At 39.9% G+C, this 27650-nt stretch overlaps 1 protein-coding gene across 1 annotated transcript in view; it reads right to left on the reverse strand.

The window, feature by feature from the left end:
* LOC110963350 (tight junction protein ZO-2-like) overlaps nt 1-24380 on the reverse strand; it is a 180200-nt gene extending 155820 nt beyond the window's left edge. Inside the window, 1 exon segment of the mRNA XM_051950651.1 lies at nt 24160-24380. Within this exon segment, the coding sequence (XP_051806611.1) occupies nt 24160-24219 (60 nt within the window). The 5' untranslated portion in view covers nt 24220-24380.
* Nucleotides 24381-27650: the final 3270 nt, after the last annotated feature.

Genomic DNA, 27650 nt, shown 5'->3' on the forward strand with positions numbered 1-27650 from the left:
TCAGGATGTGAACATTGTAATCTTAATATAAGAACAGATCTGGATGTCTGTCTTTGAGCCGCTTAGATCAGTTTGAGGTTTCTCGTCCATTCGTTTCAAATGTGATGCTGTTTGCTTTAGACATAAAGTCGTCTTTAACTGTCCCCGATCATCAGCTCAAACACTAAATGGTGTTTTGTTTTTGTTTTTTTGTCCCACAGGCCACAGCAGCCCCGTTGTCCTACCTGCCCTTGGTGATGTGAAAAAATCCCAATCTCCAATAACCTGGCTATGACAGCTGTGCTACTTTTTCAATTCAATTCATTTTTATTGATATAGCACCAATTACAGTCAAATTGTCTCAAGACGCTTTACAGAACCCAGACCTTTTGATACCTTCAGTATCACAGAAAATAAATCGGACATCACTAGTATTATTAAGTATAAAATATAAACAGAGAGTGATGCTGCAAATACCATTCTGAAGCATAAAGGCGTCTAGGATTACATTTGCTAAAGAACATGCACTGAGAAACAGCAGCAGCTGGAGATGTGTGTTATTTTCAGATGAGTCCAAATTCAATCTACATGGATCTGATGAGAGGTTGGTAGAAAACCCAAGGGTGGAATTACAACCACACTGCATTTCACCTTCAAAATGGTGTGTATTTATTGGCTGCATTATACACACGTGGACAAAATTGTTGGTACCCCTCAGTTAAAGAAGGAAAAACCCACAATTCTCACTGAAATCACTTGAAACTCACAAAAGTAACAATAAATAAAAATTTATTGAAAATTAAATAGTCAAAAACAGCCATTACTTTTGAATTGTTGATTAACATAATTATTTAAAAAAACAAACTAATGAAACAGGCCTGGACAAAAATGATGGTACCTCTATAAAAGATTGAAAACTATTTGACCAGAGTGACATGATTAACTCAGGTGTGTCATTTAATTGACATCACAGGTGTTTCCAAACTCATAATCAGTCAGGCTGCCTATTTAAAGGGAGACAAGTAGTCACCCTGCTGTTTGGTGAAAAGGTGTGTACCACACTGAACATGGACAACAGAAAGCGAAGGAGAGAATTGTCCCAGGACATCCGAAAAAAAATGATAGACAAACATCTTAAAGGTAAAGGCTATAAGACCATCTCTAAACAGCTTGAAGTTCCTGTGACAACAGTGGCTCATATTATTCAGAAGTTCAAGACCCACGGGACAGTAGCCAACCTCCCTGGACATGGCCGCAAGAGGAAAATTGATGACAAATTGAAGAGACGGATCGTTGGAATTGTATCCAAAGAGCCCAGAGCAACCTCCAAAGAAATTAAAGGTGAACTCCAAGGCCAAGGTACATCAGTGTCAGATCGCACCATTCGTCGTTGTTTGAGCCAAAGTGGACTTCATGGGAGACGACCAAGGAGGACACCACTGCTGAAAAAAACTCATAAAAAAGCGAGACTGGAATTTGCAAAAATGCATGTTGACAAGCCACAAAGCTTCTGGGAGAATGTCCTTTGGACAGATGAGACCAAACTGGAGCTTTTTGGTAAGGCACATCAACTCTATGTTCATAGACTCAAAAACCAAGCATACGAAGAAAAGAACACTGTCCCTACGGTGAAACATGGAGGAGGCTCAGTAATGTTTTGGGGCTGCTTTGCTGCATCTGGCACAGGGTGTCTTGAAAGTGTGCAAGGTACGATGAAATCTGAAGACTATCAAGGCATTCTGGAGAGAAATGTGCTGCCTAGTGTCAGAAAGCTTGGTCTCAGTCGCAGGTCATGGGTCTTCCAACAGGACAACCATCCAAAACACACAGCCAAAAACACCCAAGAATGGCTGAGAGAAAAGCGTTGGACTATTCTAAAGTGGCCTTCTATGAGCCCAGATCTGAATCCCATTGAACATATGTGGAAGGAGCTGAAACATGCCATTTGGAGAAGACACCCATCAAACCTGAGACAACTGGAGCTGTTTGCTCATGAGGAGTGGGCCAAAATACCTGTTGACAGCTGCAGAACGCTCATTGACAAATACAGAAATCGTTTAATTGCAGTGATTGCCTCAAAAGGTTGTGCAACAAAATATTAAGTTATGGGCACCATCATTTTTGTCCAGCCCTATTTCATTAGTTTGTTTTTTTAAAATAATTATGTTAATCAACAATTCAAAAGTAATGGCTGTTTTTGATTATTTAATTTTCAATAAATTTTTATTTATTGTTACTTTTGTGAGTTTCAAGTGATTTCAGTGAGAATTGTGGGTTTTTCCTTCTTTAACTGAGGGGTACCAACAATTTTGTCCACGTGTGTAACTCTGAAGTATACAGACGAATCAGAATGCCAGAAAGAGCAAAAAAAAAACCGATATCTTTACTATACTATTTAATCTGGAGAAAATGAGTCTGGTTCTCCCAGAGTAGTGACCGAAGTCCTACAGAGAGAAACAAAATTGATGCATTGATGATTCCACACAAAAATAGCGTAAAGCAAACACTTTGGCAGCATTTTGAATTGCATAAGACAAGGTTCGAGGTTCTAGTTAGATTTTAGTGACATTTCGGGCAAAAAATCAATTTCTGTTTCATGGACTCAAAATATATCAGTCTGGGGTCAAATTTTCTCAGGAATCTGAAAATGGAATCATTTATGCAAAATCTTTTATGATTTCCACAATACCAGATGCACCACTCACACCCTCATTGCATTTTGTTATTCCTTGCTGAAAGGCACATTGAACAACTGATCCAATACTGTCTGAAATGTTTTTCCCTTCATTGGCCTCAAAGTACTCATATGAAACTATACTCGTATGAAAGCATTTCCTCAGTTGTTCTGGCTGGATATATTGACTTCATCATTGAATAAGTACGTGAATACATGCAAAATTGGCAGACGTTTTCTAAAACAAATATGAAAACTTGGCCGTAAAAAAAACTTGATCTTAATTTATCAAAGTTGTTAGGCTAAAACAATATAAACTGCTTATAGCCCATATAAATGGGTATAAGTGATTCAATTTTGGTTGCTCTACATTGACAATTGAGTGAAGTTTTTTTTACGACAGCATGTATTTTTTTTCACAAACTGAAAATTGATGGGCGTAGGGTTAGTAAAAGTTATGATTTTACTTAACAAATGTTGGAATACACATACACACGTGGACAAAATTGTTGGTACCCCTCAGTTAAAGAAGGAAAAACCCACAATTCTCACTGAAATCACTTGAAACTCACAAAAGTAACAATAAATAAAAATTTATTGAAAATTAAATAATCAAAAACAGCCATCACTTTTGAATTGTTGATTAACATAATTATTTAAAAAAACAAATTAATGAAACAGGCCTGGACAAAAATGATGGTACCTCTATAAAAGATTGAAAACTATTTGACCAGAGTGACATGATTAACTCAGGTGTGTCATTTAATTGACATCACAGGTGTTTCCAAACTCATAATCAGTCAGTCTGCCTATTTAAAGGGAGACAAGTAGTCACCCTGCTGTTTGGTGAAAAGGTGTGTACCACACTGAACATGGACAACAGAAAGCGAAGGAGAGAATTGTCCCAGGACATCCGAAAAAAAATGATAGACAAACATCTTAAAGGTAAAGGCTATAAGACCATCTCTAAACAGCTTGAAGTTCCTGTGACAACAGTGGCTCATATTATTCAAAAGTTCAAGACCCACGGGACAGTAGCCAACCTCCCTGGACGTGGCCGCAAGAGGAAAATTGATGACAAATTGAAGAGACGGATCGTTCGAATTGTATCCAAAGAGCCCAGAGCAACCTCCAAAGAAATTAAAGGTGAACTCCAAGGCCAAGGTACATCAGTGTCAGATCGCACCAGTCGTCGTTGTTTGAGCCAAAGTGGACTTCATGGGAGACGACCAAGGAGGACACCACTGCTGAAAAAAACTCATAAAAAAGCCAGACTGGAATTTGCAAAAATGCATGTTGACAAGCCACAAAGCTTCTGGGAGAATGTCCTTTGGGCAGATGAGACCAAACTGGAGCTTTTTGGTAAGGCACATCAACTCTATGTTCATAGACTCAAAAACCAAGCATACGAAGAAAAGAACACTGTCCCTACGGTGAAACATGGAGGAGGCTCAGTAATGTTTTGGGGCTGCTTTGCTGCATCTGGCACAGGGTGTCTTGAAAGTGTGCAAGGTACGATGAAATCTGAAGACTATCAAGGCATTCTGGAGAGAAATGTGCTGCCTAGTGTCAGAAAGCTTGGTCTCAGTCGCAGGTCATGGGTCTTCCAACAGGACAACGATCCAAAACACACAGCCAAAAACACCCAAGAATGGCTGAGAGAAAAGCGTTGGACTATTCTAAAGTGGCCTTCTATGAGCCCAGATCTGAATCCCATTGAACATATGTGGAAGGAGCTGAAACATGCCATTTGGAGAAGACACCCATCAAACCTGAGACAACTGGAGCTGTTTGCTCATGAGGAGTGGGCCAAAATACCTGTTGACAGCTGCAGAACGCTCATTGACAAATACAGAAATCGTTTAATTGCAGTGATTGCCTCAAAAGGTTGTGCAACAAAATATTAAGTTATGGGTACCATCATTTTTGTCCAGCCCTATTTCATTAGTTTGTTTTTTTAAATAATTATGTTAATCAACAATTCAAAAGTGATGGCTGATTTTGATTATTTAATTTTCAATAAATTTTTATTTATTGTTACTTTTGTGAGTTTCAAGTGATTTCAGTGAGAATTGTGGGTTTTTCCTTCTTTAACTGAGGGGTACCAACAATTTTGTCCACGTGTGTATGTCTTGGGTACTGCTTTATTCCCAACTAAATTACAAAGAGATTGATGTATAGTACATGCAGATTTACAATTAACTCGATAGGGTGAATCAAAAGCCAAATTCTTTCCTAGAGTCTCAAAATTTCCAAACAAAATTGTCACCGGACATCTTCGGAAGAACTCGCTGGTATGACATCATTTCTAATTGCAACCACTGAAACTGATACTCATTCAAAAGAACACAACATTGAGTTCTTATTCTAAGGTTAATAGTAAGCAAGTAACCAATAATTTGCAAGCAGCAACAGGATTAATGTGTGTATTCAAATTATTTTGTCACCAAAATATGGTCATTTTCACCTACTTTTCAGCAAACATCAAGCAAAAGGTCACTAAAGGGCTAGTGATACACAATTTTTGGTGCTATATTCTAAAACTATACTATTTTTTCTATGAAAAAAACACAAGACATTGCATGTAAGGTACCCATTTATTCCACAGTATTTTTTTCACACTGATGTCACAAAAACCTAACTCAAACTTTCAACCTTGTCATAATTTCTCATTGTAGCATATTTTGGTCGATAGGTGTGCTTGTGCGATTTTTTCAGATGTTCTTTGCATTGCATTGGTATTTTGTATATTACTATTAAATTCATACATTTCTCTATTTGGCCTAGGTTACAAAATATTTTGGGGTTAATGTATTTAATATTAAGCACAAAGTGTTTCTTTTTTTAGGTTTATCGAAGATCATGTCTATATATTTAGACTGCGAGATCCCTAAAGCAATTTGTGTTAGGAGTAATGAATCAATATATGACAGTGTACGAAGCACAGTCTACAATAGAAATGGCTACACTCCTGTGCAATATCACATAAATGATTCAAAAGTGATTCAAATACTTTGCTGCAAACGAAATGCCACAGACACTCAAAAATCTGATTTTGAGACTTTACAAAGATGGACAAGGATACAAGATCAGTGACCGACTAAAAATCAGCAAAACACATTTGCAGAGGTATTTAGCAGGTATTGAACAAGCCCTGAGCTGTAGCAGTCTCAAAAAATTATGTCACGGACAGTGCACAATTTAGGTTGGGAAAACAGACAGCCAGGTCCATCAGACTTGACACACAGATTATCAATGGAATGGGTGTAATGGTTGTTGGGGAGATGAGACTAATAGATGACACCGTGAATTCCTGTGAATATACAAAACACTGGAGGAAAAAATGACCCCAGTTTGCAGATGTTTGGCATTAGAGGAATATTCCAGCATGATAACAACCCAAAGCACACTGCCAAACTCTGTAGCTGTCTCTAGATGAAAAAAATAGACAAAGAAAAGCTATGTGCAAGTATGTGGCCTGACAGAAATCCAATAGAACAACTTTAAGGATGTTTTAAAGGGAAATATAAAGCAACACACCCACCAGCAATAAGCACCTAAGAAACACATCTGAAGAATGGCAGAATGTTAGCCTAGCCACGCTAGACAACCCACGGCAACGAATTTAATTCTCTGCCAGGGTGGGTCAAGTTACCCTCCATAAGGCTCGAGGTTGGATGCTCCTAAAACTGGTCGGACGAATCACCATGAAGTGTAGAGTCAGAAGGCGAATACATCTGCTGTTTTGTTTGATTGATTCATCACTTTTATCGCCTAACAAGGTCCATGTCTTAAGCATTATTTTATATTGTTGTCCAGACACTGTTTTGCTGCCTAACTTAGCTGTTGCAACTAACGGGGAAACAAGCTGTTCTACATGATGCTAGTGGTGTTTCTTACTAGCCTAGCCACGCTAGACAACCCACAGCAACGAATTTAATTCTCGGCCAGGGTCGGTCTAGTTACCCTTGGTAAGCCTCGAGGTTGGATGCTCCTAAAACTGGCCGACAAATCACCATGAAGTGTAGAGTCAGAAGGCGGGCATAACTAAGTGACGACAGAGGCGCGACGATTCTGACAGAAACAACTGGAAACAAATATAGAAACAAGGACAGACAAGAAGATGGCTTCGCACAATGAACAGTTATCTTTCCACTCGGCTTTGGCCACAGCCCTTAAAGATTTGAAGCTAAAATTCAACTTGAAAGATAAACAAAGGACGGCATTGAAGTGTTTCATTGAGAAGAAAGACGTACTTGGACTTATGCCAACGGGATATGGCAAATCCTTAATATACCAGTTGGCTCCGCTGGTTGGGAAGCTAATGGGACTTAGCCACAATCCGGCACTCTAGGAACTACATCAGCCTATTCGTTGCGCTGACTGGTTGTATACCTACCCAATTGCTGCAGAGTGATTTGAAAGGCAACCTTTTAGCCCGCCTCCCTCCCTGTCGAGAGTTCCTAGACCCTTGTGTCTTAAGAGCTGGGTCTAGCGCGGCTAGGCTAGCAGAATGTTTCTCCAAAAAAATAAAAATAAAAACGTGTGCAGCATTGGTATCTCCACGCTTAGGAAGAGCCTGTCATCAAAAACAAAGATGGACATACAAAGTATTGAACAAATAAAAGATTTGAACCTTCCTAATCAAAGGTTTATTGATCTTTTTTGTATTGTGTGTCTACTGTGGAGACTATTTTTTAATTAACAAAACGGCATTTTTGTATCTGCAGGTCAACATGGACCGCTCTGCTCTGCCTCACCTTTTTGTAAATGACATGAACAATAATTTGTTTTGCAGTGATCACAAGAAAACTTGTGTTGCTGTGTTAACAAATTACTTACTTTGTCTTAAGCTGGGGTGTATTTTGGTGTTTTTAATGTACTTGAATGTGTTGAAACATTTAACATTAAAGGAATACTGCAAAGGGGTTATTCAGTTTCATTGTATACTGTAAATAGTTCCAACAAACAACTTGTCTGATTTATTTCTTTCACCCCTGCACTAATTACATCTCAAAAATATCAAGTACGTTGCTGAAATCTGAATGTCCTATTTATACAATAACTCATTTGCAAACCTGAACTGCAGCCAGCAAAAATAATTTCTTGGAAAATAACAGCCAACATTGTACAGCATTTTTTGAGCACATCAGAAGCTAGTTGTTCTGTTTACAATCCCTAACAGCTCTTGAGTCTGGATTCCACTTCAGACTCACTGTATGCCAAAGGTCATATTTGTTGTTATGAATGTTGATACAACAGTGGTGGTTCAGTAAGATAAAGTGAGCACTGTTAATACTTGTTTGGGTCCAAATAAAGGTTGCGGTCTAATTTTGGCCCCAGGCCTTAGGGTGTGGTGAGGCAAAGCAAAGGGAAAATAGGATTCTTTTGGAGGAAGCAGTCTATAAACTGTCACTCCCTCTTCCTGTCATTCAGATAGCATCTTGTTAGTTCTGTACTCTCACAGGAAAAAACAAAGTGTGGTGGAACACGCAAAAAAACTGGCCTGTACTCTCAGACACAGGTAAATGCAGCAGACTACATTCAAATATCCACACAAATCCAGTACAGGGCAGCCACACTGCAATCACGGTCACTGTTTGATATTTAGTTCAAACAGTATTTGATGAGGGCCATACAGTACCTCCCAAGAGAACATTATCTCAGATTTCTCTCTCCTTGAATCAGATTTAACTGAGATAACAATCACAATGACCTCAGCCTTTGATGATGAAAATCTAATCATTTATCCTTGTGTCCAAGTGAATGTGCAAAACTTGAAGAAATTCTTTCCAGACAAGAGATACAGCGTTAATGGGAATGGGATGGACAGACAGACAGACAACTCAATGTTGACAGCACTGAGGATTTGAACAGGGTGGGCATAAACAAGTAATTAAGATTAATCCTCTACTGAAAATAAATACATGTACAACATTTCGCTGCCATCTAGGGCTGCAACTAACGACGCGTCGACTAATAGTCTGAGCACGATACATCATCAAAAGCGGAAGTGAGCGCGCAAAGCAACAGAAATCAGCGTCCGACCGGAGCGCGGAACACGGACGGACATCAGCGCTGCATCGTACATGTATTATGTATACACGATACAGGGCGGACATCTGCGTTTACGATAGATCGTAAACGCGGATGTCCATGCTGTTACTGTACAGCCGTATCTAAACGCGAATATCCGCACTGCATCGTGTATACATAATATATGCATGATGCAGCGCCGATGTCCGTCCGTGTTCTGCGCTCCAGTTGGATGGCGATTTCTGTTGCATTGCGCGCTCACTTCCGCTTTTGATGACGTATTGTGCTCAGACGATTAGTCGACATGTCCTTAGTTGCAGCCCTACTGCCATCCATTCCGCAGTTTTGAACGCATTTCATACAAAATTAAAAAGGGGGACATGCTGAAATTTCAGATATTTCTGCAGATCAAGTTCATAAAGATTCATCCTGTGATATTTAAATCAAAGCGAGTTTCCAAACATTGAAAACAAATATATATCGAAAGCATTTCTGAGGGCTGCTGGCAAGAAACAACAGTAAGCACAAAGATTGAGGGGGTTTATTTTTCTTCTGTGTATTACTAAAGCTGCAATTCCTCTCACTAAGAGAGGAAGTGCAGTCTCACCCCCTGCCAATCATTAAGTAAGTCCGCAATGTTGAAGTGCCTTCTAGCCTGAAGTTTGAGTTGAGAAGCAGATGGTGAACACAGACACGTCACCTTCTAAAATAAAAATGTATAGGCAGTACCATGTAGCATCACTGCTGTTTACCATTACTACTGTGTGTAAGCTTGTATAACTGTGTATCGAAATGTTAAGGTAGGCTGTGGTATTTAGAAGTCTCCAATTACCTTTAGTACTGCCCAAAACGCTCTTGACTGCAGTACAACAACCGGAAAACTCTCAATGTTAGCATGTTGAGCGTCAATGATGGTATACCCACAGGTCAGAGCTCTATGGAAACTAATCTTGAGTGACTTTTGAGATGGTAAAAAAAGACAATTTAAAACCAATAAACAAGGACTGGATGTGTTACTGTGTGTTGCCTTCTGTGTTCCTCTGTAGTGTAAACTAAACCACTGTTTACATTCATTTGCTTCATTTCTGACTTCTGTGCTCACATAGACTGCATTAAAATGCAATTTCATTTAACAAACATATTATACACATACTAACGTCAGCAACTGTGAGAATCTAGTGATATTTCAATGTTAAATAAGGCCACAGAATATATTGCTGCCACACATTCATTTATTTTTATGTCAGCTGCCATGCGTCAGCTATTTTGCTCGGCACTGTCAATCACAGATACAGAGTTCTTGCTGTAGGACACTAGACAGCAGCAGTTCAGCTGTATTTAATGTTACAGACACACAATAAGCCAATTTAGATCAGGACTAAACCAAGGATTATTACATAGTATAATGAATATTATTTGCAGTATTGTGAAATAAAACTGACAGACACATTCTGGGGAGAATTTGTGTATGAGGCTAACATTAATTTGCTTTAAAAAAAAAAAAAAAAAAAGGAAGCTACCCTATGGTGTTATATAGCAAGGCTAACCAGATAAAAGTACAATAGGACTGATTGGGCAGAAAAACAGTAAGGCTCAAACAGATAATCAGGCAAAGATGAAACAGGAGGATTTTCATCAGCGTCTCCCAATGAAGAATTCTGTGGAGTATTTGTGCGTCAGTATCAAATGGGTCTTCAAGAAAAAGACATGCCATATCTGACTTCTTTATGCCTGCAGGCTTCAGCTTAAGAAGAGGAAAAATTGAGTGCTTTAACAGAAAACCTGCCTATTAGGAAGTTAGCTTTGTGGAGTATTTAAGCTGAGCTCTCACCCCATGTTTTCACTAAAACACTTTTCTGAGACAGGCAAGCTAAGAAACCAGCACTACATCCAAATGTGGTCTTCCCTGAGGTTTGAGTTTTAGCACTGCGCCATGTCCTTGGTGTCTGAACCTATTTCCCAGTCAGAGGGCAGTGTCAGTAAACACTCAACACAGGCACACAGGGAGGGAGATACAATGACACAGGAATTTTATCAGGCAGCCACACCCAGCAGCTGTCCCAGTCCATGAGGCACAGTTCCCAGTCGTTTTGCACCTTTATGGAGTGTAGTAATGCAGGAAAAATCTGACCAACTCTCAAGGAAATTCAGGGAATAGCATTATTTATGTAACAAGGTTTCTTGTATTGGCAAAACTAGTGGTATGGTTCTGTTGGTCTTCACAAAAACCACATTATAATTATGAAATATATACTGATATACAGAATGAACGTCCTCGGGCCACATGAAGTCTCAGGCATGAAAAAGACAGAGCAGTCACTTGACTAAAGACCAGTGGCAAATGCTTAATGTAAGGCACAAGGGCACTACCACTTTTCAATTATCTGGAAAGGGAAGGCTACTTCATCATGGTTAGCATAAATAAACAGTGAAAATGGTCCCAATTATAACATGTCTACTGCTAATTTCTCATATATATGGAATACAGAAGTGAATATTAATATAATTAGCCCCTATAGCCCACAATGATTGTGACTGTAAAATAAGGGCAGTAGGTGAGTCAAGTTTTGAATGAGTTTGTGTCTGATGAACAATATCTCTGTCCGAATACCTGGAAGTGTTGCCTTATAAGGTAACATCAACAGAACACCACTTGTCTGGCCATTATTGCCTATTATTACTCCTCCCACTTATCCTTAATAATGTAATGTTGATGATCCAGATTTCAGTTGAGTGAGAACAATAGGCACTGACAAGATCAGCTGGCAGGATTTCAGAATCCTCACAATACCACACACTACTGTGTTGAACCTACAGTCCATCATTGCAAACTGGTAATCTAGATTTTTTTAAATGTCTTTCAATTTGGATGAAATAATACTGTCACACTGTATATTTGCAGTCACATTCCAATATATTCTCTCCAGTGGAAGATATGAGGGCATGAAATATGGTCATTGAACCCAGTACTTATTAAATCCTGATCCTTTAGTATGAGCTAGAAATGATAAATTCCAGATCATCACTGGCCCATGCCTCTCAAATGTGAAGAACCTTTCAGTGGTTTTGAAACGGCAGCTAGACACAATGATTCTTTGCTCTGTAAAATTGTGATCCCTATTTTTGCAATTATCTGGCAGGTGACTACAACAAATAAAGTTAGACAACTTCCAAGATTTAAAACTAGAATAATAAAAAACAAAACAATTTATGCCAAGATTATCTGATTTCTAATTCCAAATATGAGTTAAGCTTTGTAGGAATGTGTAGTTGTAACTGGATGCATCTAATTTCCTACGGGATTAATAAAGTATCTACAGCGCCCTCCATAATTATTGGCACCCCTGGTTAAGATGTGTTGAAAACCTTAAAATAAATTCAATTTTATTGCAGAAGCATACTCTCACACTGATTGTTGAAAAATGTATTATAGGAGAAGATTAGGTGCTGTTTTGTTGGCAAAAGGGGGTTGTACAAAGTACACTGACAGTCAATAGAAACTTTGAGACCATATTTTTCAACATAATTTTTATCTTGAAGCCCGAAACTGGATTTTCTTCATATGAATCATTTCTTTAGCATATTGGCATACAGAAGCAAAAATCTAAAGTTTCAAGAATGATTTCAAAATAAAGAATTTCACAAAAGAAAACGGCACCTTCCAAACACAAAGTCACAACGGTCAATACTGAGTATGGCCTCCATTTGCTTCGATGCAGGCAGCAATCCGTCGGCGCATGCTTTGGACCAGGCTTCTGATTGTGGGTTGGGAACAGCCCATACGCCTGGCTACATCACTGTAGCTCAAACCGGCCTCCACCATACCCAGTGCCCGGAGACGTTGTTCATGTGATAGACGCGGCATGATGCTGTTCATTGGACTAACAATGGTGGCCTTTTTTAGGCCTTTATGTAGGCCTTCAAAACCCATTCTCAAATTGTGCAGACACTCACTGAGTATTGCTTGGTGTGTATTTGGTTCACTTTTGCAAAGTGACCAACCCATGTGCAATGAATCATGACAAAATGACAACTCATCATTATCTCAACTACCAGGGCACTAGATCATCAGTAAATCCACAATGAATAATTACAACCGGCCTACAAGTAGAATTCTGCATACATTTCTACCTCAAAGTTTCTATTGACTGTCAGTATATTACCATCAGTGGTGCTGGTAATTGTGGCACACATGATTTTAAGTAAAAGAATTATTTCTTCATGTGTGATTTTCCCCCCCCCCACTGAATAAATGCACTTGAATTAAAGGCTGGATTTTCTTCTTTTTTCATTGAGGTCCTATATTATTTAGAAAAAAAAATGAATTTATGAGAAGCTAAAGAACACATCTTAACCAGGGGTGCCAATAATTATGGAGGGCGCTGTATCTGTCTATCTATCTATAGCACGTCTTCCGTTTGAGCTGTCAGTCGTCTGCATATGGTCATTCTGGAGACTTGCTCAGATTCTGATCTACCATTAATCTCTGCCTGAAAATCAGCAGTGGTCCTCCTTCTGTCTTCCTTCAATCTTGACAAGCCTGACACCTGCTTCGGTTAGCTTTCATTTTCGGCCTCTTCCTTGGCATATTTTGTAAGCACCAGTCTCTGCAATCCAGTCCAAGGCACACTTGACCACACTGTGAGAACACTTTATATCGGGCCGTATATGTCTCAAAGACCATCCAGCATCATGAAATGCTTTCAAGGACCTTTACCAGTTTGGATGTTTAAAGGATAAAATCAGTCTTTAGATAAACCGCTCACAACTTCTATTCACCTTATTCATACAATAAATCTACAATGAGGTTTTGCCAGAAGACACTGCCTCAGTTGAATTTAAAACCAATTAGAGAGCAAAAAACTTTATCTTGACAAGTGGGCTAATAGACCCAGAGATGACAAATTAACTGATATTTATCGGTAAAATTAGTGTCCCTTTAAATTGAAAAAAAAATCATCAATTAATCAGCAGAATAATCGATCATGTAGATAAAACTCTAACTACACTGCTGTCACATGGCTGTTAGACCTAAGGGAACCTGTGCTAGTGCGAAGTGTCATCAAAAACCTGTCTCCAAAAGCAACATCATCCTTTAAGACAAAAACTGTCCTGTTTCCATGGATATAGTGCATTAGTGTTCATCTTTGACTGCCATTTATGTCCGTTATGTGCCAGCATGTGAATGCTGTCACTGTTCACTGTTCAGCAGCTGGAATGATGTGAACAGATCGCCTTGGCACCCGCTATTGTAAGAAGACAGACTACAGCTGATGATCACGTGCCACTGAATGAAGAGAATATTAATAGAAGCTTAATGACACTCTTCATTGGTAATGGCAAAGACCCTTCAGATGCCACTGACTGTAGGGAATGCGATGCTTTCTAGTGAACAGAACACATGAGTGTATACTTCCCTCTTAAAAAGCTGAGGACTCTGATGTAACAGGATTTCAACTTTAATAATATATGCAGGTGTTGTGCTGGATCCAGTTGTCAGTATGAATGAACAATCTGTTCTGACTAGATTAGATATGGTTCATGGCGAGGGATGTGAGAATTTGTTTATTTGTCCCAAACCATTCAAGCATAAGACGACTGCTTTGATAGTATCGTCTGTGATTCACACAGTTACTATGAGAAGTCTAGGGATTCTGATTTGTGATAGATTGATTTTTGGCCCTGCCAATTACCTGGGGCCAGTACTTGATATGATATAGGGGGTCCTCTTTGTACGACGCCGTCGACCTACGGCATTTTGTTGTTACATCGGAACTGGTCACAGGCGGGTCTTCAGTTTACAATGTATGGCGTTTTCTTGGTACGTTGGATTTGGTTACATGGAACTAGCTGATGAGTAGAGCAGACAAACACATCATCACACTGCTTTGTTTGCATTCGCCGGTTGTACGTCACCTTGGATTGTGACTCTGCTACAGGTACGAATCAAGTGATATCTATTTCCCCATTCGAAAAAGACATGGAAACCCTAATTAATGCATCACTTCGTGATGCATTATATCAAACCAACATATACTTCCACAAAATCTCCATGATGAAATATAATGGTATACACAGTACACGTTACTGTGTGTGTGTGTGTGTGTGTGTGTGTGTGTGTGTGTGTGTGTGTGTGTGTGTGTGTGTGTAAGTGTAATAAAAACACTGAAACTACTAAATACTTTTAAACAATAAAACTAAACTACTACAAGGGAACAGACAATGGAAACTAACTGAAACTATACAACACTAACTAAACTAACAAAATAAAATTGAAACATGTTTTGAACAATTTCTTTGTCATCTGCAAATTGATTTTAGGTAGAGGGTAAAAAAAAATAGGATGAATTGTGAATCAAGATTTTTTGTGAAAAAAATCAGAGATTTTTTTTAGGCCATATCGCCCAGCCCTAATCCCAAGCACAAGACTCTTCTGATGGCAGTGCTTTGAAGAAAAGGAAAGTCATCTCCATGGAAAGGAAACTAGATATAATAAAATGCTCAGAACATGACTTTTCCGAAGAACTGATCAATATCGTGATGCATGTAATAGCTTTGTTTACATTTTTGCCAGACTTCCAACTTACGGCGAAAAGTGACTTCCGTGTAGTGCAGTCACTCGGTGAGTACACGTCACAAGTAACAACCAATAGTAGGGAAAGCAATGAAAGCTGCTGCATTTGCGGAGTGGAGCAGTTCCAGTAAATTAGTGAAGCTGTGTCTGACAGGTTAGGCAGCAGATACTTGTAAGAAGTTGTAAGAAACTAGCCTAGCCGCGCTAGACCCAGGTCTGAAGACGCAAGGGTCTAGGAACTCTTGACAGGGAGGGAGGCGGGCTAAAAGGTTGTCTTTCAAATCACTCTGCAGCAATTGGGTAGGTATACAACCAATCAGCACAATGAATAGGATGACGTAGTTCCTAGAGCGCCGGAAATCTGAGGAAACGGGAGTTCGGTGAAGCCTTATTTATCTTTCTTATCTTATCCTTTGTTTATCTTTCAAGTTGAATTTTAGCTTCAAATCTTTAAGGGCTGTGGCCAAAGCCGAGTCGAAAGATAACTGTTCATTGTGCGAAGCCATCTTCTTGTCTATCCTTGTTGCTATGGTTGTTTCCGGTTGTTTCTGTCAGAATCGTCGCGCCTCTGTTGTCACTTAGTTACGCCCGCCTTCTGACTCTACACTTCATGGTGATTTGTCGGCCAGTTTTAGGAGCATCCAACCTCGAGGCTTACTAAGGGTAACTAGACCGACCCTGGCAGAGAATTAAATTCGTTGCTGTGGGTTGTCTAGCGTGGCTAGGCTAGTAAGAAACACCACTAGCATCATGTAGAACAGCTTGTTTCCCCGTTAGTTGCAACAGCTAAGTTAGGCAGCAAAACAGTGTCTGGACAACAATATGAAATAATGCTTAAGACATGGACCTTGTTAGGCGATAAAAGTGATGAATCAATCAAACAAAACAGCAGATGTATTTGCAGCAGACAAATTTATCAATCTCACAGTAAACAGATTAAAGTGTCCCAGTGTCCTGTGATGCTCCGATATCAACACACTTATTTCTGTCATACATATTAAATTTTAGCAGTGACGTGCGGTCAGGGGAGGCAGGTGAGGCACGGCCTCACCTGTCATCATGACAAGAAAAAAGAAAGTGTACAAAAATAATATTAATATTTTCCACTGATCTGTGCTAAAAATGCATTTGCAGTATGACTACACATTTCTGACACTTTATTGAGTAAAAATTGCCAAATTTGAGTTTTTCCGATCAAATCTAGGGCAGAAACCCCAGGTGAGGCAGGGGCGAACTGTGCCTCACGTCTGACTGCAAGATCCAATACAAATTGGGTTGCATGACGCGTGCCCGTTTCTGTTCCTCAGCATATCGCCAATATGAACTTTACAGAAATATTCGTTATACACCATGACTTTCTGTAGTCTGTGTAATGTCTTTTATGTACACACGTGGACAAAATTGTTGGTACCCCTCAGTTAAAGAAGGAAAAACCCACAATTCTCACTGAAATCACTTGAAACTCACAAAAGTAACAATAAATAAAAATTTATTGAAAATTAAATAATCAAAATCAGCCATCACTTTTGAATTGTTGATTAACATAATTATTAAAAAAAAAAACTAATGAAATAGGGCTGGACAAAAATGATGGTACCCATAACTTAATATTTTGTTGCACAACCTTTTGAGGCAATCACTGCAATTAAACGATTTCTGTATTTGTCAATGAGCGTTCTGCAGCTGTCAACAGGTATTTTGGCCCACTCCTCATGAGCAAACAGCTCCAGTTGTCTCAGGTTTGATGGGTGTCTTCTCCAAATGGCATGTTTCAGCTCCTTCCACATATGTTCAATGGGATTCAGATCTGGGCTCATAGAAGGCCACTTTAGAATAGTCCAACGCTTTTCTCTCAGCCATTCTTGGGTGTTTTTGGCTGTGTGTTTTGGATCGTTGTCCTGTTGGAAGACCCATGACCTGCGACTGAGACCAAGCTTTCTGACACTAGGCAGCACATTTCTCTCCAGAATGCCTTGATAGTCTTCAGATTTCATCGTACCTTGCACACTTTCAAGACACCCTGTGCCAGATGCAGCAAAGCAGCCCCAAAACATTACTGAGCCTCCTCCATGTTTCACCGTAAGGACAGTGTTCTTTTCTTCGTATGCTTGGTTTTTGAGTCTATGAACATAGAGTTGATGTGCCTTACCAAAAAACTCCAGTTTGGTCTCATCTGTCCAAAGGACATTCTCCCAGAAGCTTTGTGGCTTGTCAACATGCATTTTTGCAAATTCCAGTCTCGCTTTTTTATGAGTTTTTTTTCAGCAGTGGTGTCCTCCTTGGTCGTCTCCCATGAAGTCCACTTTGGCTCAAACAACGACGAATGGTGCGATCTGACACTGATGTACCTTGGCCTTGGAGTTCACCTTTAATTTCTTTGGAGGTTGCTCTGGGCTCTTTGGATACAATTCCAACGATCCGTCTCTTCAATTTGTCATCAATTTTCCTCTTGCGGCCACGTCCAGGGAGGTTGGCTACTGTCCCGTGGGTCTTGAACTTCTGAATAATATGAGCCACTGTTGTCACAGGAACTTCAAGCTGTTTAGAGATGGTCTTATAGCCTTTACCTTTAAGATGTTTGTCTATCATTTTTTTTCGGATGTCCTGGGACAATTCTCTCCTTCGCTTTCTGTTGTCCATGTTCAGTGTGGTACACACCTTTTCACCAAACAGCAGGGTGACTACTTGTCTCCCTTTAAATAGGCAGACCGACTGATTATGAGTTTGGAAACACCTGTGATGTCAATTAAATGACACACCTGAGTTAATCATGTCACTCTGGTCAAATAGTTTTCAATCTTTTATAGAGGTACCATCATTTTTGTCCAGGCCTGTTTCATTAGTTTGTTTTTTTAAATAATTATGTTAATCAACAATTCAAAAGTAATGGCTGTTTTTGATTATTTAATTTTCAATAATTTTTTATTTATTGTTACTTTTGTGAGTTTCAAGTGATTTCAGTGAGAATTGTGGGTTTTTCCTTCTTTAACTGAGGGGTACCAACAATTTTGTCCACGTGTGTATGTGTGAGAAAACTATTCCTGCTGATCGCTGCAATCCAGTGCAGAGAAAAGTCAGCAGGTGAGGCACTCAGTACTCTGCCTCAATTCAAGGGGGCGTACGCAAGCTGGCAGGTGCTGCAGTGCTGGCTTCAGAGGAAATCCAATGTCGGCGTCAAGCTAAAGCCACTAGGTCTGCACACATCTCTGTACTTTAATTTGCTTACAGTATATATGAATTGCCAAAGGGCTGCACAGTGGAGTAGTGGTTAGCACTTTCACCTTGCAGCACGAAGATCCCCGGTTCAAATCCCGGCCTGGGCCTGTCATCTTTCTGCATGGAGTTTGCATGTTCTCCTTGTGCATGCGTGGGTTTTCTCCGGGCACACCGGCTTCATCCCACAGTTCACAAATATGCTGAGGTTAATTGATTACTCTAAATTGCCCGGAGGTGTGAGTGCGATTTGTCTGTCTGTATATGTAGCCCTGTGACAGACTGGCCTGTCCAGGGTGTCCCCTGCCTTCGCCCGAGTTAGCTGGGATAGACTCCAGCACCCACCGTGACCCTAGTGAGGATAAAGCGGTGTATAGGATGGATGGATGGATGGATTGATTAAAACACAAGATGGGTGCTCTATCAATAGCTATAAAAGAAAGTTCTTTATAGGACAAATTTGTTCCTGTGTATATGTTTGTGTTGGTTTGTGAGTGTAATTGAAAGAGGAATGCTGATGGGATATGAAGCATTATCAGTAGTTGCATGCTGTTGGATGAATAGTGAAATAAGATGCTTTTTTCAGTTCTTACAATCGTAAATCTGATTCTTGAGGAGTCAGTGCCTCACCAGGCATGAACCTCACCGCACGTCACTGAACTATAGTAATCCCCAACAATGAAGTAGCATAATATGATTGACAGGTTACTTTCTATCACGTGTGGTTAATACACACGTGGACAAAATTGTTGGTACCCCTCAGTTAAAGAAGGAAAAACCCACAATTCTCACTGAAATCACTTGAAACTCACAAAAGTAACAATAAATAAAAATTTATTGAAAATTAAATAATCAAAATCAGCCATCACTTTTGAATTGTTGATTAACATAATTATTAAAAAAAAAAAACTAATGAAATAGGGCTGGACAAAAATGATGGTACCCATAACTTAATATTTTGTTGCACAACCTTTTGAGGCAATCACTGCAATTAAACGATTTCTGTATTTGTCAATGAGCGTTCTGCAGCTGTCAACAGGTATTTTGGCCCACTCCTCATGAGCAAACAGCTCCAGTTGTCTCAGGTTTGATGGGTGTCTTCTCCAAATGGCATGTTTCAGCTCCTTCCACATATGTTCAATGGGATTCAGATCTGGGCTCATAGAAGGCCACTTTAGAATAGTCCAACGCTTTTCTCTCAGCCATTCTTGGGTGTTTTTGGCTGTGTGTTTTGGATCGTTGTCCTGTTGGAAGACCCATGACCTGCGACTGAGACCAAGCTTTCTGACACTAGGCAGCACATTTCTCTCCAGAATGCCTTGATAGTCTTCAGATTTCATCGTACCTTGCACATTTTCAAGACACCCTGTGCCAGATGCAGCAAAGCAGCCCCAAAACATTACTGAGCCTCCTCCATGTTTCACCGTAGGGACAGTGTTCTTTTCTTCGTATGCTTGGTTTTTGAGTCTATGAACATAGAGTTGATGTGCCTTACCAAAAAGCTCCAGTTTGGTCTCATCTGTCCAAAGGACATTCTCCCAGAAGCTTTGTGGCTTGTCAACATGCATTTTTGCAAATTCCAGTCTGGCTTTTTTATGAGTTTTTTTCAGCAGTGGTGTCCTCCTTGGTCGTCTCCCATGAAGTCCACTTTGGCTCAAACAACGACGAATGGTGCGATCTGACACTGATGTACCTTGGCCTTGGAGTTCACCTTTAATTTCTTTGGAGGTTGCTCTGGGCTCTTTGGATACAATTCCAACGATCCGTCTCTTCAATTTGTCATCAATTTTCCTCTTGCGGCCACGTCCAGGGAGGTTGGCTACTGTCCCGTGGGTCTTGAACTTCTGAATAATATGAGCCACTGTTGTCACAGGAACTTCAAGCTGTTTAGAGATGGTCTTATAGCCTTTACCTTTAAGATGTTTGTCTATCATTTTTTTTCGGATGTCCTGGGACAATTCTCTCCTTCGCTTTCTGTTGTCCATGTTCAGTGTGGTACACACCTTTTCACCAAACAGCAGGGTGACTACTTGTCTCCCTTTAAATAGGCAGACTGACTGATTATGAGTTTGGAAACACCTGTGATGTCAATTAAATGACACACCTGAGTTAATCATGTCACTCTGGTCAAATAGTTTTCAATCTTTTATAGAGGTACCATCATTTTTGTCCAGGCCTGTTTCATTAGTTTGTTTTTTTAAATAATTATGTTAATCAACAATTCAAAAGTAATGGCTGTTTTTGATTATTTAATTTTCAATAAATTTTTACTTATTGTTACTTTTGTGAGTTTCAAGTGATTTCAGTGAGAATTGTGGGTTTTTCCTTCTTTAACTGAGGGGTACCAACAATTTTGTCCACGTGTGTACATAACATTTAATGTACATTAGTTCCAGCTTTTGTTTACGTGTGTCTTGATTTCCAATTATCATTATTAGCTGTGGCCCTCAAAAACTTGTACTGATAAATCCTTAATTCTGACATCCAATTCAGCAAGTAAATAATTATTTCCCTTAATGGTTTCCACTTGTAATGCATTTTTATGCAATTTTGTTGATAGTCATGTGTGTTCAATGCACCCCAAAATCTGGTAGATTTTTTTCCAAACCACCTAATTATACAGTTAACATAAATTACAGATGCACCTTGCTAAGAATGCTAATCAATTAGTCAAAGCCTGATAGATGATTAAATACAACAGCACGATGCTGTACAATGTTTGTTTTGTGTTTCTGGAGCATGTAACCAAGTTGAACTGTTTTAAGTAAGTTGAATACAGTATGGTGGTCCATCGTCTAGTGTGGGGGTTAGGTTCCAGAACACCGCGTGAAAGGCGGCAATCCATGAAGTAGCAACCTTACATTTATTTTATTATTTATTTATATTTTAAAGCTTTATAAACCCTCTTCACACTCTTATAAACCTTTCCCACACTCTTATAAACCTTTCCCACACTCTTCTTAACACTTCCTATGCTCTTAAACACTTTCAGAGCAACATCGATCAGATGTCGAAGTGAAGTCGACAAGACGAGATGCTAAACGCATGCTGTACACAGGAGATGGTGGAGACTGATGGTTCAGCTGCTGAGCCAATCAGCGCCAAGGGCTGTATGCTATGCATTTTATTTCAATTTAATATTCTTTGAATATGTTTTAATTATAATTTTTTAATAGTTTTTGTATATTGTTTTTAATTTTGTGGGATAGAAAATGCTTGATACAAAACATGACACAAAATTAGACACAGTGAGACCACGACAAGTGAACCGTGATATGGCGAGGGGTGACTGTACATTAAGGAAACTGTCTAGAGCGGCACAGGCTCAGGTTAATGTTTATCTAAGTTAAATAGGACTTAAACAGTAACTTTCTAAACTGTTATTGTTAGTAATGGAGTGCCACAGATCAAGTGATAGAGCAGATTGCCCCCAAGTCTCAAGGTTAGCAGTTTGATCTCCAGCCCCTCCATGTTCCAAGTGTGTTTGTATGAATGGATAAAACAAGAAACAAATTGTGAAGTGCTATGGAGAACCTTGCTATGATTAAAAGGTACTATGTAAGGGTAGATCATTTCCATTTGACATTTACTAAACACCTGCTGTATTTCTTAAGTTACATCTGCAAAAAAAATGTTTATTTCCCACTCTCAAATTGTTAACCTGTTATTTGTGTAACTCTGTAGTTTAAATATAAAATTATGCTGGCTAGGTAGGAACTACTTAAGAAGTTTGTTACATATCGTTAACAGATCCTTGGTTAATGTACACCACTGTCAGACATTGAGTTTTGTGTTGTTGTGGATGTGTCACCCATGTACTCAATTTCGTGTCAGTGATCAAAAGTTCGTAGTTTGTTTGTTTTTTTTAACTGATGTGATAGTTTCACGGGAGCTTCTATTTTGTTAAATTACAATAAAAATAATTTAGAAATGATTCAATTTGGAATTATTTGACATTTAGGTGATATTGCAAAGGAGTGGACTCACTTCTGTAATATACTGTCAGTGGATGTAAATGTAGTTAACACTGAATAGCAACACACGTATAACTGGTTAATGTGCACACACACACACTCCAATTATCACCAGAACTTACACTTTATTTTAATACTCAACAGCTTTACTGAATATTTAATTACTTTCTAAGCCAATCAATAACATGTGACTGCTACCTGTGTGTGAAGCCCATGGCACTGCAGCAGAACTGGGAGATACGAGAGAAAGTATCCATTACATGCAACTGTCCTGTGTAGGATAAAGCCACGTTTCTTCTACAGCAAGGGTGTCAAACATGCGGCCCACAAGCCAAAACCAGCACACCAGAGGGTCCGATACGGCCCACGGGCCAACTTTGTATAGTGTACAAATTACAGAGAAGACAATAACTGCAAATCGTAAACTTGTAAAATCCTAAATTTTAAATAATTTCAGTAATTCCAAGTTGTTTTGATCATAAAGTAATTACTAAATTGTTCACTGTTCCTATGGCCATTTTGTGTCTCATTTTTGTAAAATTTGGTCTTGTTTTAGTTGTGTTTTTTTTATGTTTCCTTACTGTCTCACCTGTGTTTCTTCTCTTATTTTTCTCATAAAGTGTTTTTTATTTTCTTTATTGCTTTGAGCATCATGTTCGTCGTTTTTTGTTTCACTTGTGTTGTCTATTTTTTGTCATTTTTTGTCTCATTTTGTGAAAACGTAACTTTTTGGTCAAATTTTTTGTTTCGTGTCGTTTGTCTCATTTTTGTCATTTTGTTTCCCACTTTTATCATTTTATGTCTCGCTTTTGTAATATTTTGTCTTGTTTTTGTTGTTTTTTGACTTTTTTCTGACTTTTGTCATCTTTATTATAAAGCAAAATACTATATCATTCATTCCAGATACCTGTGACTACAAGTTCTACTGTGATCTGTAAGTTGTAATATTTAAATGTCAAACTGAGGCATAATGTTGTTGAAATTTAATTTATTTTTCTTCAGAAATGTTAGGTTGTTCATAATGTTTTACAAAAAGATCATTCTGTAAATGCAAACATTTTCAGAATGCACTTTTTTGCACTAAAACAAAGGAAACATTTGGAGTTGTCCTTATTTTTATAGGTTGTTATGCTGTGATTTTACTGGTCCGGCCCACTTCAGTTTGACACGACTATTCTACAGTTTTACAGATAGCTTCTACAGGCATTAACTGCAGGTTAGGATTGCTTTCTCACAGGCAGACCACAGCAGAAGTGTGCTATTCACTTCCCCCACTGGTCTACTAGGTACATTTATTGACCTTATAGTCTGTAGGTAGAATCCAACCCAATAAAACATGGCTATCTGGGCAAGACTTAATGTAAGGGGGTCACTAGTGACTCTGGATTTAGTTGTACCAGTTTTCAGAAGTAATGGGCTGAAAAAGAAGTAAAACACCAGCAGAGGCGAAATATTAGAGCAGCTGTGTAACACGCTTTTCTATTGGCTGTCATGAAGCACAACAGGTGTAGTGACGCTGCCCGAGCCGCCGCTGCTCAGCCTGAACCAGAGCTCAGTTCGGTCCAGGAGTTCAGTGACACATCAGCAGAACAACACGCCTAGTCTGGGTAGTTACATCATTTTAAAAAAGCAGGTCACCGCGCTAGAGCGACTTCTTAAACGCTGACAGTTTTAACGTCACTCATACGAGACAGAACAGCGCCACTTACTCCGACATTTTCGTTCCTGCTCGGGTAGGAGACCAGTCTTCCTTCGCCTTTCACCGGCATTCTGCTCCTTTTCCAATCGGCTGACTAGGCGCTGTGTCGTCGCGGTTGAAGCCAAAGCCGTGTAGGTTGAGCAAGTCGTTGGCGTGGCTGCTTGTTTTTCAAATGAAACATTTCTGTGTGAAGGCAGGCCAGCTCCGCCCTCGTCGCTGCCAGGGCTGAGTTCCTCCTGCAGAGGGAGGTCCGTCCGAGCAGCGTAACAGCCGTCTGCTCACCCCGCCGCCATGCTACAGAAACACGGACAGTACAGCACCTGTTTCCTTCATTGGCAACCTTACTTTACTGCAAGTCGTCTTTTAAAAATATGTATTGCCCCGCCACACTGTGAGCTGTAGGTTAGCGGCTGTAGAGCAGATATATGCCCCGATGTGGAAATGTGTTTGTGGCAGCAGACTGTAAAGCAGTCTGATTTAGCCGAACCTAACAGGACTTTCTCTTCCTTTACTACTTGTCCTAGTCCATCTCATATTATTAGAATATCGTGGTAAAGGTCATTGTTCAAATGAGAAAGATAAACCTTGACACCGACAGTGATGAGAACTGATATATTAAAACTTTCAAGAATTTAGTTATGTTAGTTTTTCTTGTAAACAATGAACAACAAAAAATATATAATTTGCACTTGTGTCTGTCTAATGCAGCCACACCTCTTGAAACACAAAAAAGATTTTTCCACAAATATTTCATGCTAATATTTGAGATTGTGTAAAATTTCAAGGGTGTCCATAAACTTTTTTCCACCAGTATGTTCTGTCAATACTTGGTCGGGTCTCACTTTGCTAGAATTTCTGCAGCAGTGCAGCGTGGCATGGAGGCAAGCAGCCTGTGACACTGCTGAGGTGGAATGAATGCTCAGGTTGCCTCGACTGCAGCCTTCAGCTCTTCTTGATTGTTTTGGTCCAATTCTCCTCCTGACAACAAATCACAGATTTTCTACAGTGCTCAGATCTGGTGAGTCGGCTGGTCAATCTGCCACTGTAAGGCCATGGTCAGTGGTTTTGACAATATGAAGAGATGCCAGGTCCTGCTGGAAGATAAAATCTGCATCTCCAAAAAGCTCTTCAGCAGATGGAAGAATGTAGTGCTTCAAGACCTGCTGGTAGATGGCTGTGTTGATTTTGGACCTGATTATTCATAGTGACCAACAACAGCAGATGACATGGCACCCAAATCATCACTGACTGAAAACTTCACACTGGACTAAAAGCAGCTTTGATCCTGTGGCTCTCCGCTCATCCTCCAGACTCTGGGACCTTGATTTCCATCATAAATACAAAATTTGATTTCACCTGAAAAGAAGACTTGTTCAGGAGGGACTTTACAATAGGAAAAGGACACTTGTAGCCCACTTCCTGGACATGTCTGTTCTGGTGGCTCTGGATGCACTGGTTCCCGATTCAGTTCACTGCATGTGAATCTCTCCCAAACACAGAGTTTGGGAGACACAATCTAATCACAGAGACACAAACTGAGCACATATCTCGGATGATTTCTGGAATCATTTTCACTCATGTTTTGGAAAATTTAAGCTGTGAAAACTTGAATAACTCATTAGTAGCTTGGGGTGTTTTTGTAGGCATTATTCTTACAGGAGCAGGCAGGGATGCCTTCAAAAATACAAGGACAAAAATGACAGTGATGTGCTTTGGTCTGGTTTTTCACAGGAAATGTTACAATTTAACTGATGTGCACAGACTAGAACAAGTACTGTACAATTTAGATTTTAGTTATTTAGGCAATAGATGAAGAGTAAAGATGGGCTGCACAATGGCGTAGTGGTTAGCACTTTCGCCTTGCAGCTGGAAGATCCCTGGTTCCTGTCCTGACCTTCCTGTGATCTTTCTGCATGGAGTTTGCATGTTCTTCCCATGCCAGAGTCCCTGGTTTTCTCTAGGTATTCCGGCTTCCCCCCCACAGTCCAAAAATATGCTGAGGTTAATTGATTACCATATTTTCACGACTATAAGGCGCACATAAAAGTCTTAGATTTTCTTCAAATTGTGCGGCACGCCCTATAGTGCAGTGTGCCCTGTGTGGTTACTACGGTAGCGCAGCAACTTCCAGCGGATTATAATGAAAAGCTGGTCATCTTCCGCTCCTACTGCAGCAAACACATCGCCGACAAACACATCCAGCCCAGCCACATCACTAACATGGACGAGGCGCCGCTCACTTTCGACATCCCGGTGAGTCACACTGTGGAGAAGAAGGGGACCAGCACGGTAGCGATACGCACAACGGGGTACGAAAAGTCTTCTTTTACTGTTGTGCTTGGCTGCCATGCTAATGGACAGAAATTGCCGCCTATGGTGATTTTTAAGAGAAAGGCTTTGACTAAAGAGAAGTTTCCAGCAGGAGTCATCATTAAGGCTGGAAAAGGGCTGGATGGATGAGGAAATGATGAAAGAGTGGCTGAGGGAGGTGTATGTAAGGAGATCAGGTGGTTTTTTCCACGCATCACCATCGCTGTTGATCTGTGACTCTATGCGTGCCCATCTCACATCCAATGTGAAAAAACAAGTGAAGCAAATGAACTCTGAGCTTGCTGTCATTCCGGGAGGCCTGACAAAGGAACTCCAACCGCTGGACATCGGTGTGAACCAGCCGTTCAAATTATTTGGCTGCGAGCGGCGTGGGAGCGATGGATGACCGATGGAGACCACAGTTTCACTAAGAGTGGAAGGCAGCGCCGGGCGAGTTACGCCACAATTTGCGAATGGATTGTAGATGCTTGGGCTAACGTGTCTGCTGGCACTGTTGTTCGAGCTTTCGCAAAAGCCGGCATCATTTCCGAGGAGCCGCACGGCACGGAAAGTGACTCTGACAGTGAAGAAAGTGAACCTGGCATGTTTGATGGAGATTTAGCGCAGCTGTTCAATTCAGAAACAGAGGATGAGGACTTCCATGGGTTTGATTGATGACGATTACCGGTAAAAAAAAATGTGAAATACCAAACTCAGTTTTGCTCCCGCTCTATTTTTAAATATGCACACTTGTGTGCTTGTTTTATCCGTGTGTTTTACCATGCTCGCGCCTATTGATGATTATAAAAATGTTAGTACTTTGTAATCAATACTTAAATAAAGCACAACCAAACTCAGTTTTGCTCCCGCTCTATTTTTAAATACGCATATTTGTATGCTTGTGTGTGTGTTGTTGTTGTCACCCTATAATCAGGTGCGCCTTATGTGTGTGTTAAATACAGTAATGGCACACATAACTGAGACTGCGCCTTTTAGTACGGTGCGCCTTATGATCGTGAAAATACGGTACCCTAAATTGCCCATAGGTGTGAATGCGAGTGTGCTTGTTTGTCTGTATATGTAGCCCTGCGACAAACTGGTGTCCCCAAGTCAGCTAGGATAGGCTCCAGCAACCCTAATGAGGATAAAGCAGTGTATAGATAATGGATGAAGAGAAAAGAGCAAAAAATT

This window comes from Acanthochromis polyacanthus, chromosome 7, assembly GCF_021347895.1.
Source record: "Acanthochromis polyacanthus isolate Apoly-LR-REF ecotype Palm Island chromosome 7, KAUST_Apoly_ChrSc, whole genome shotgun sequence".
Lineage (NCBI taxonomy): Eukaryota > Metazoa > Chordata > Actinopteri > Pomacentridae > Acanthochromis > Acanthochromis polyacanthus.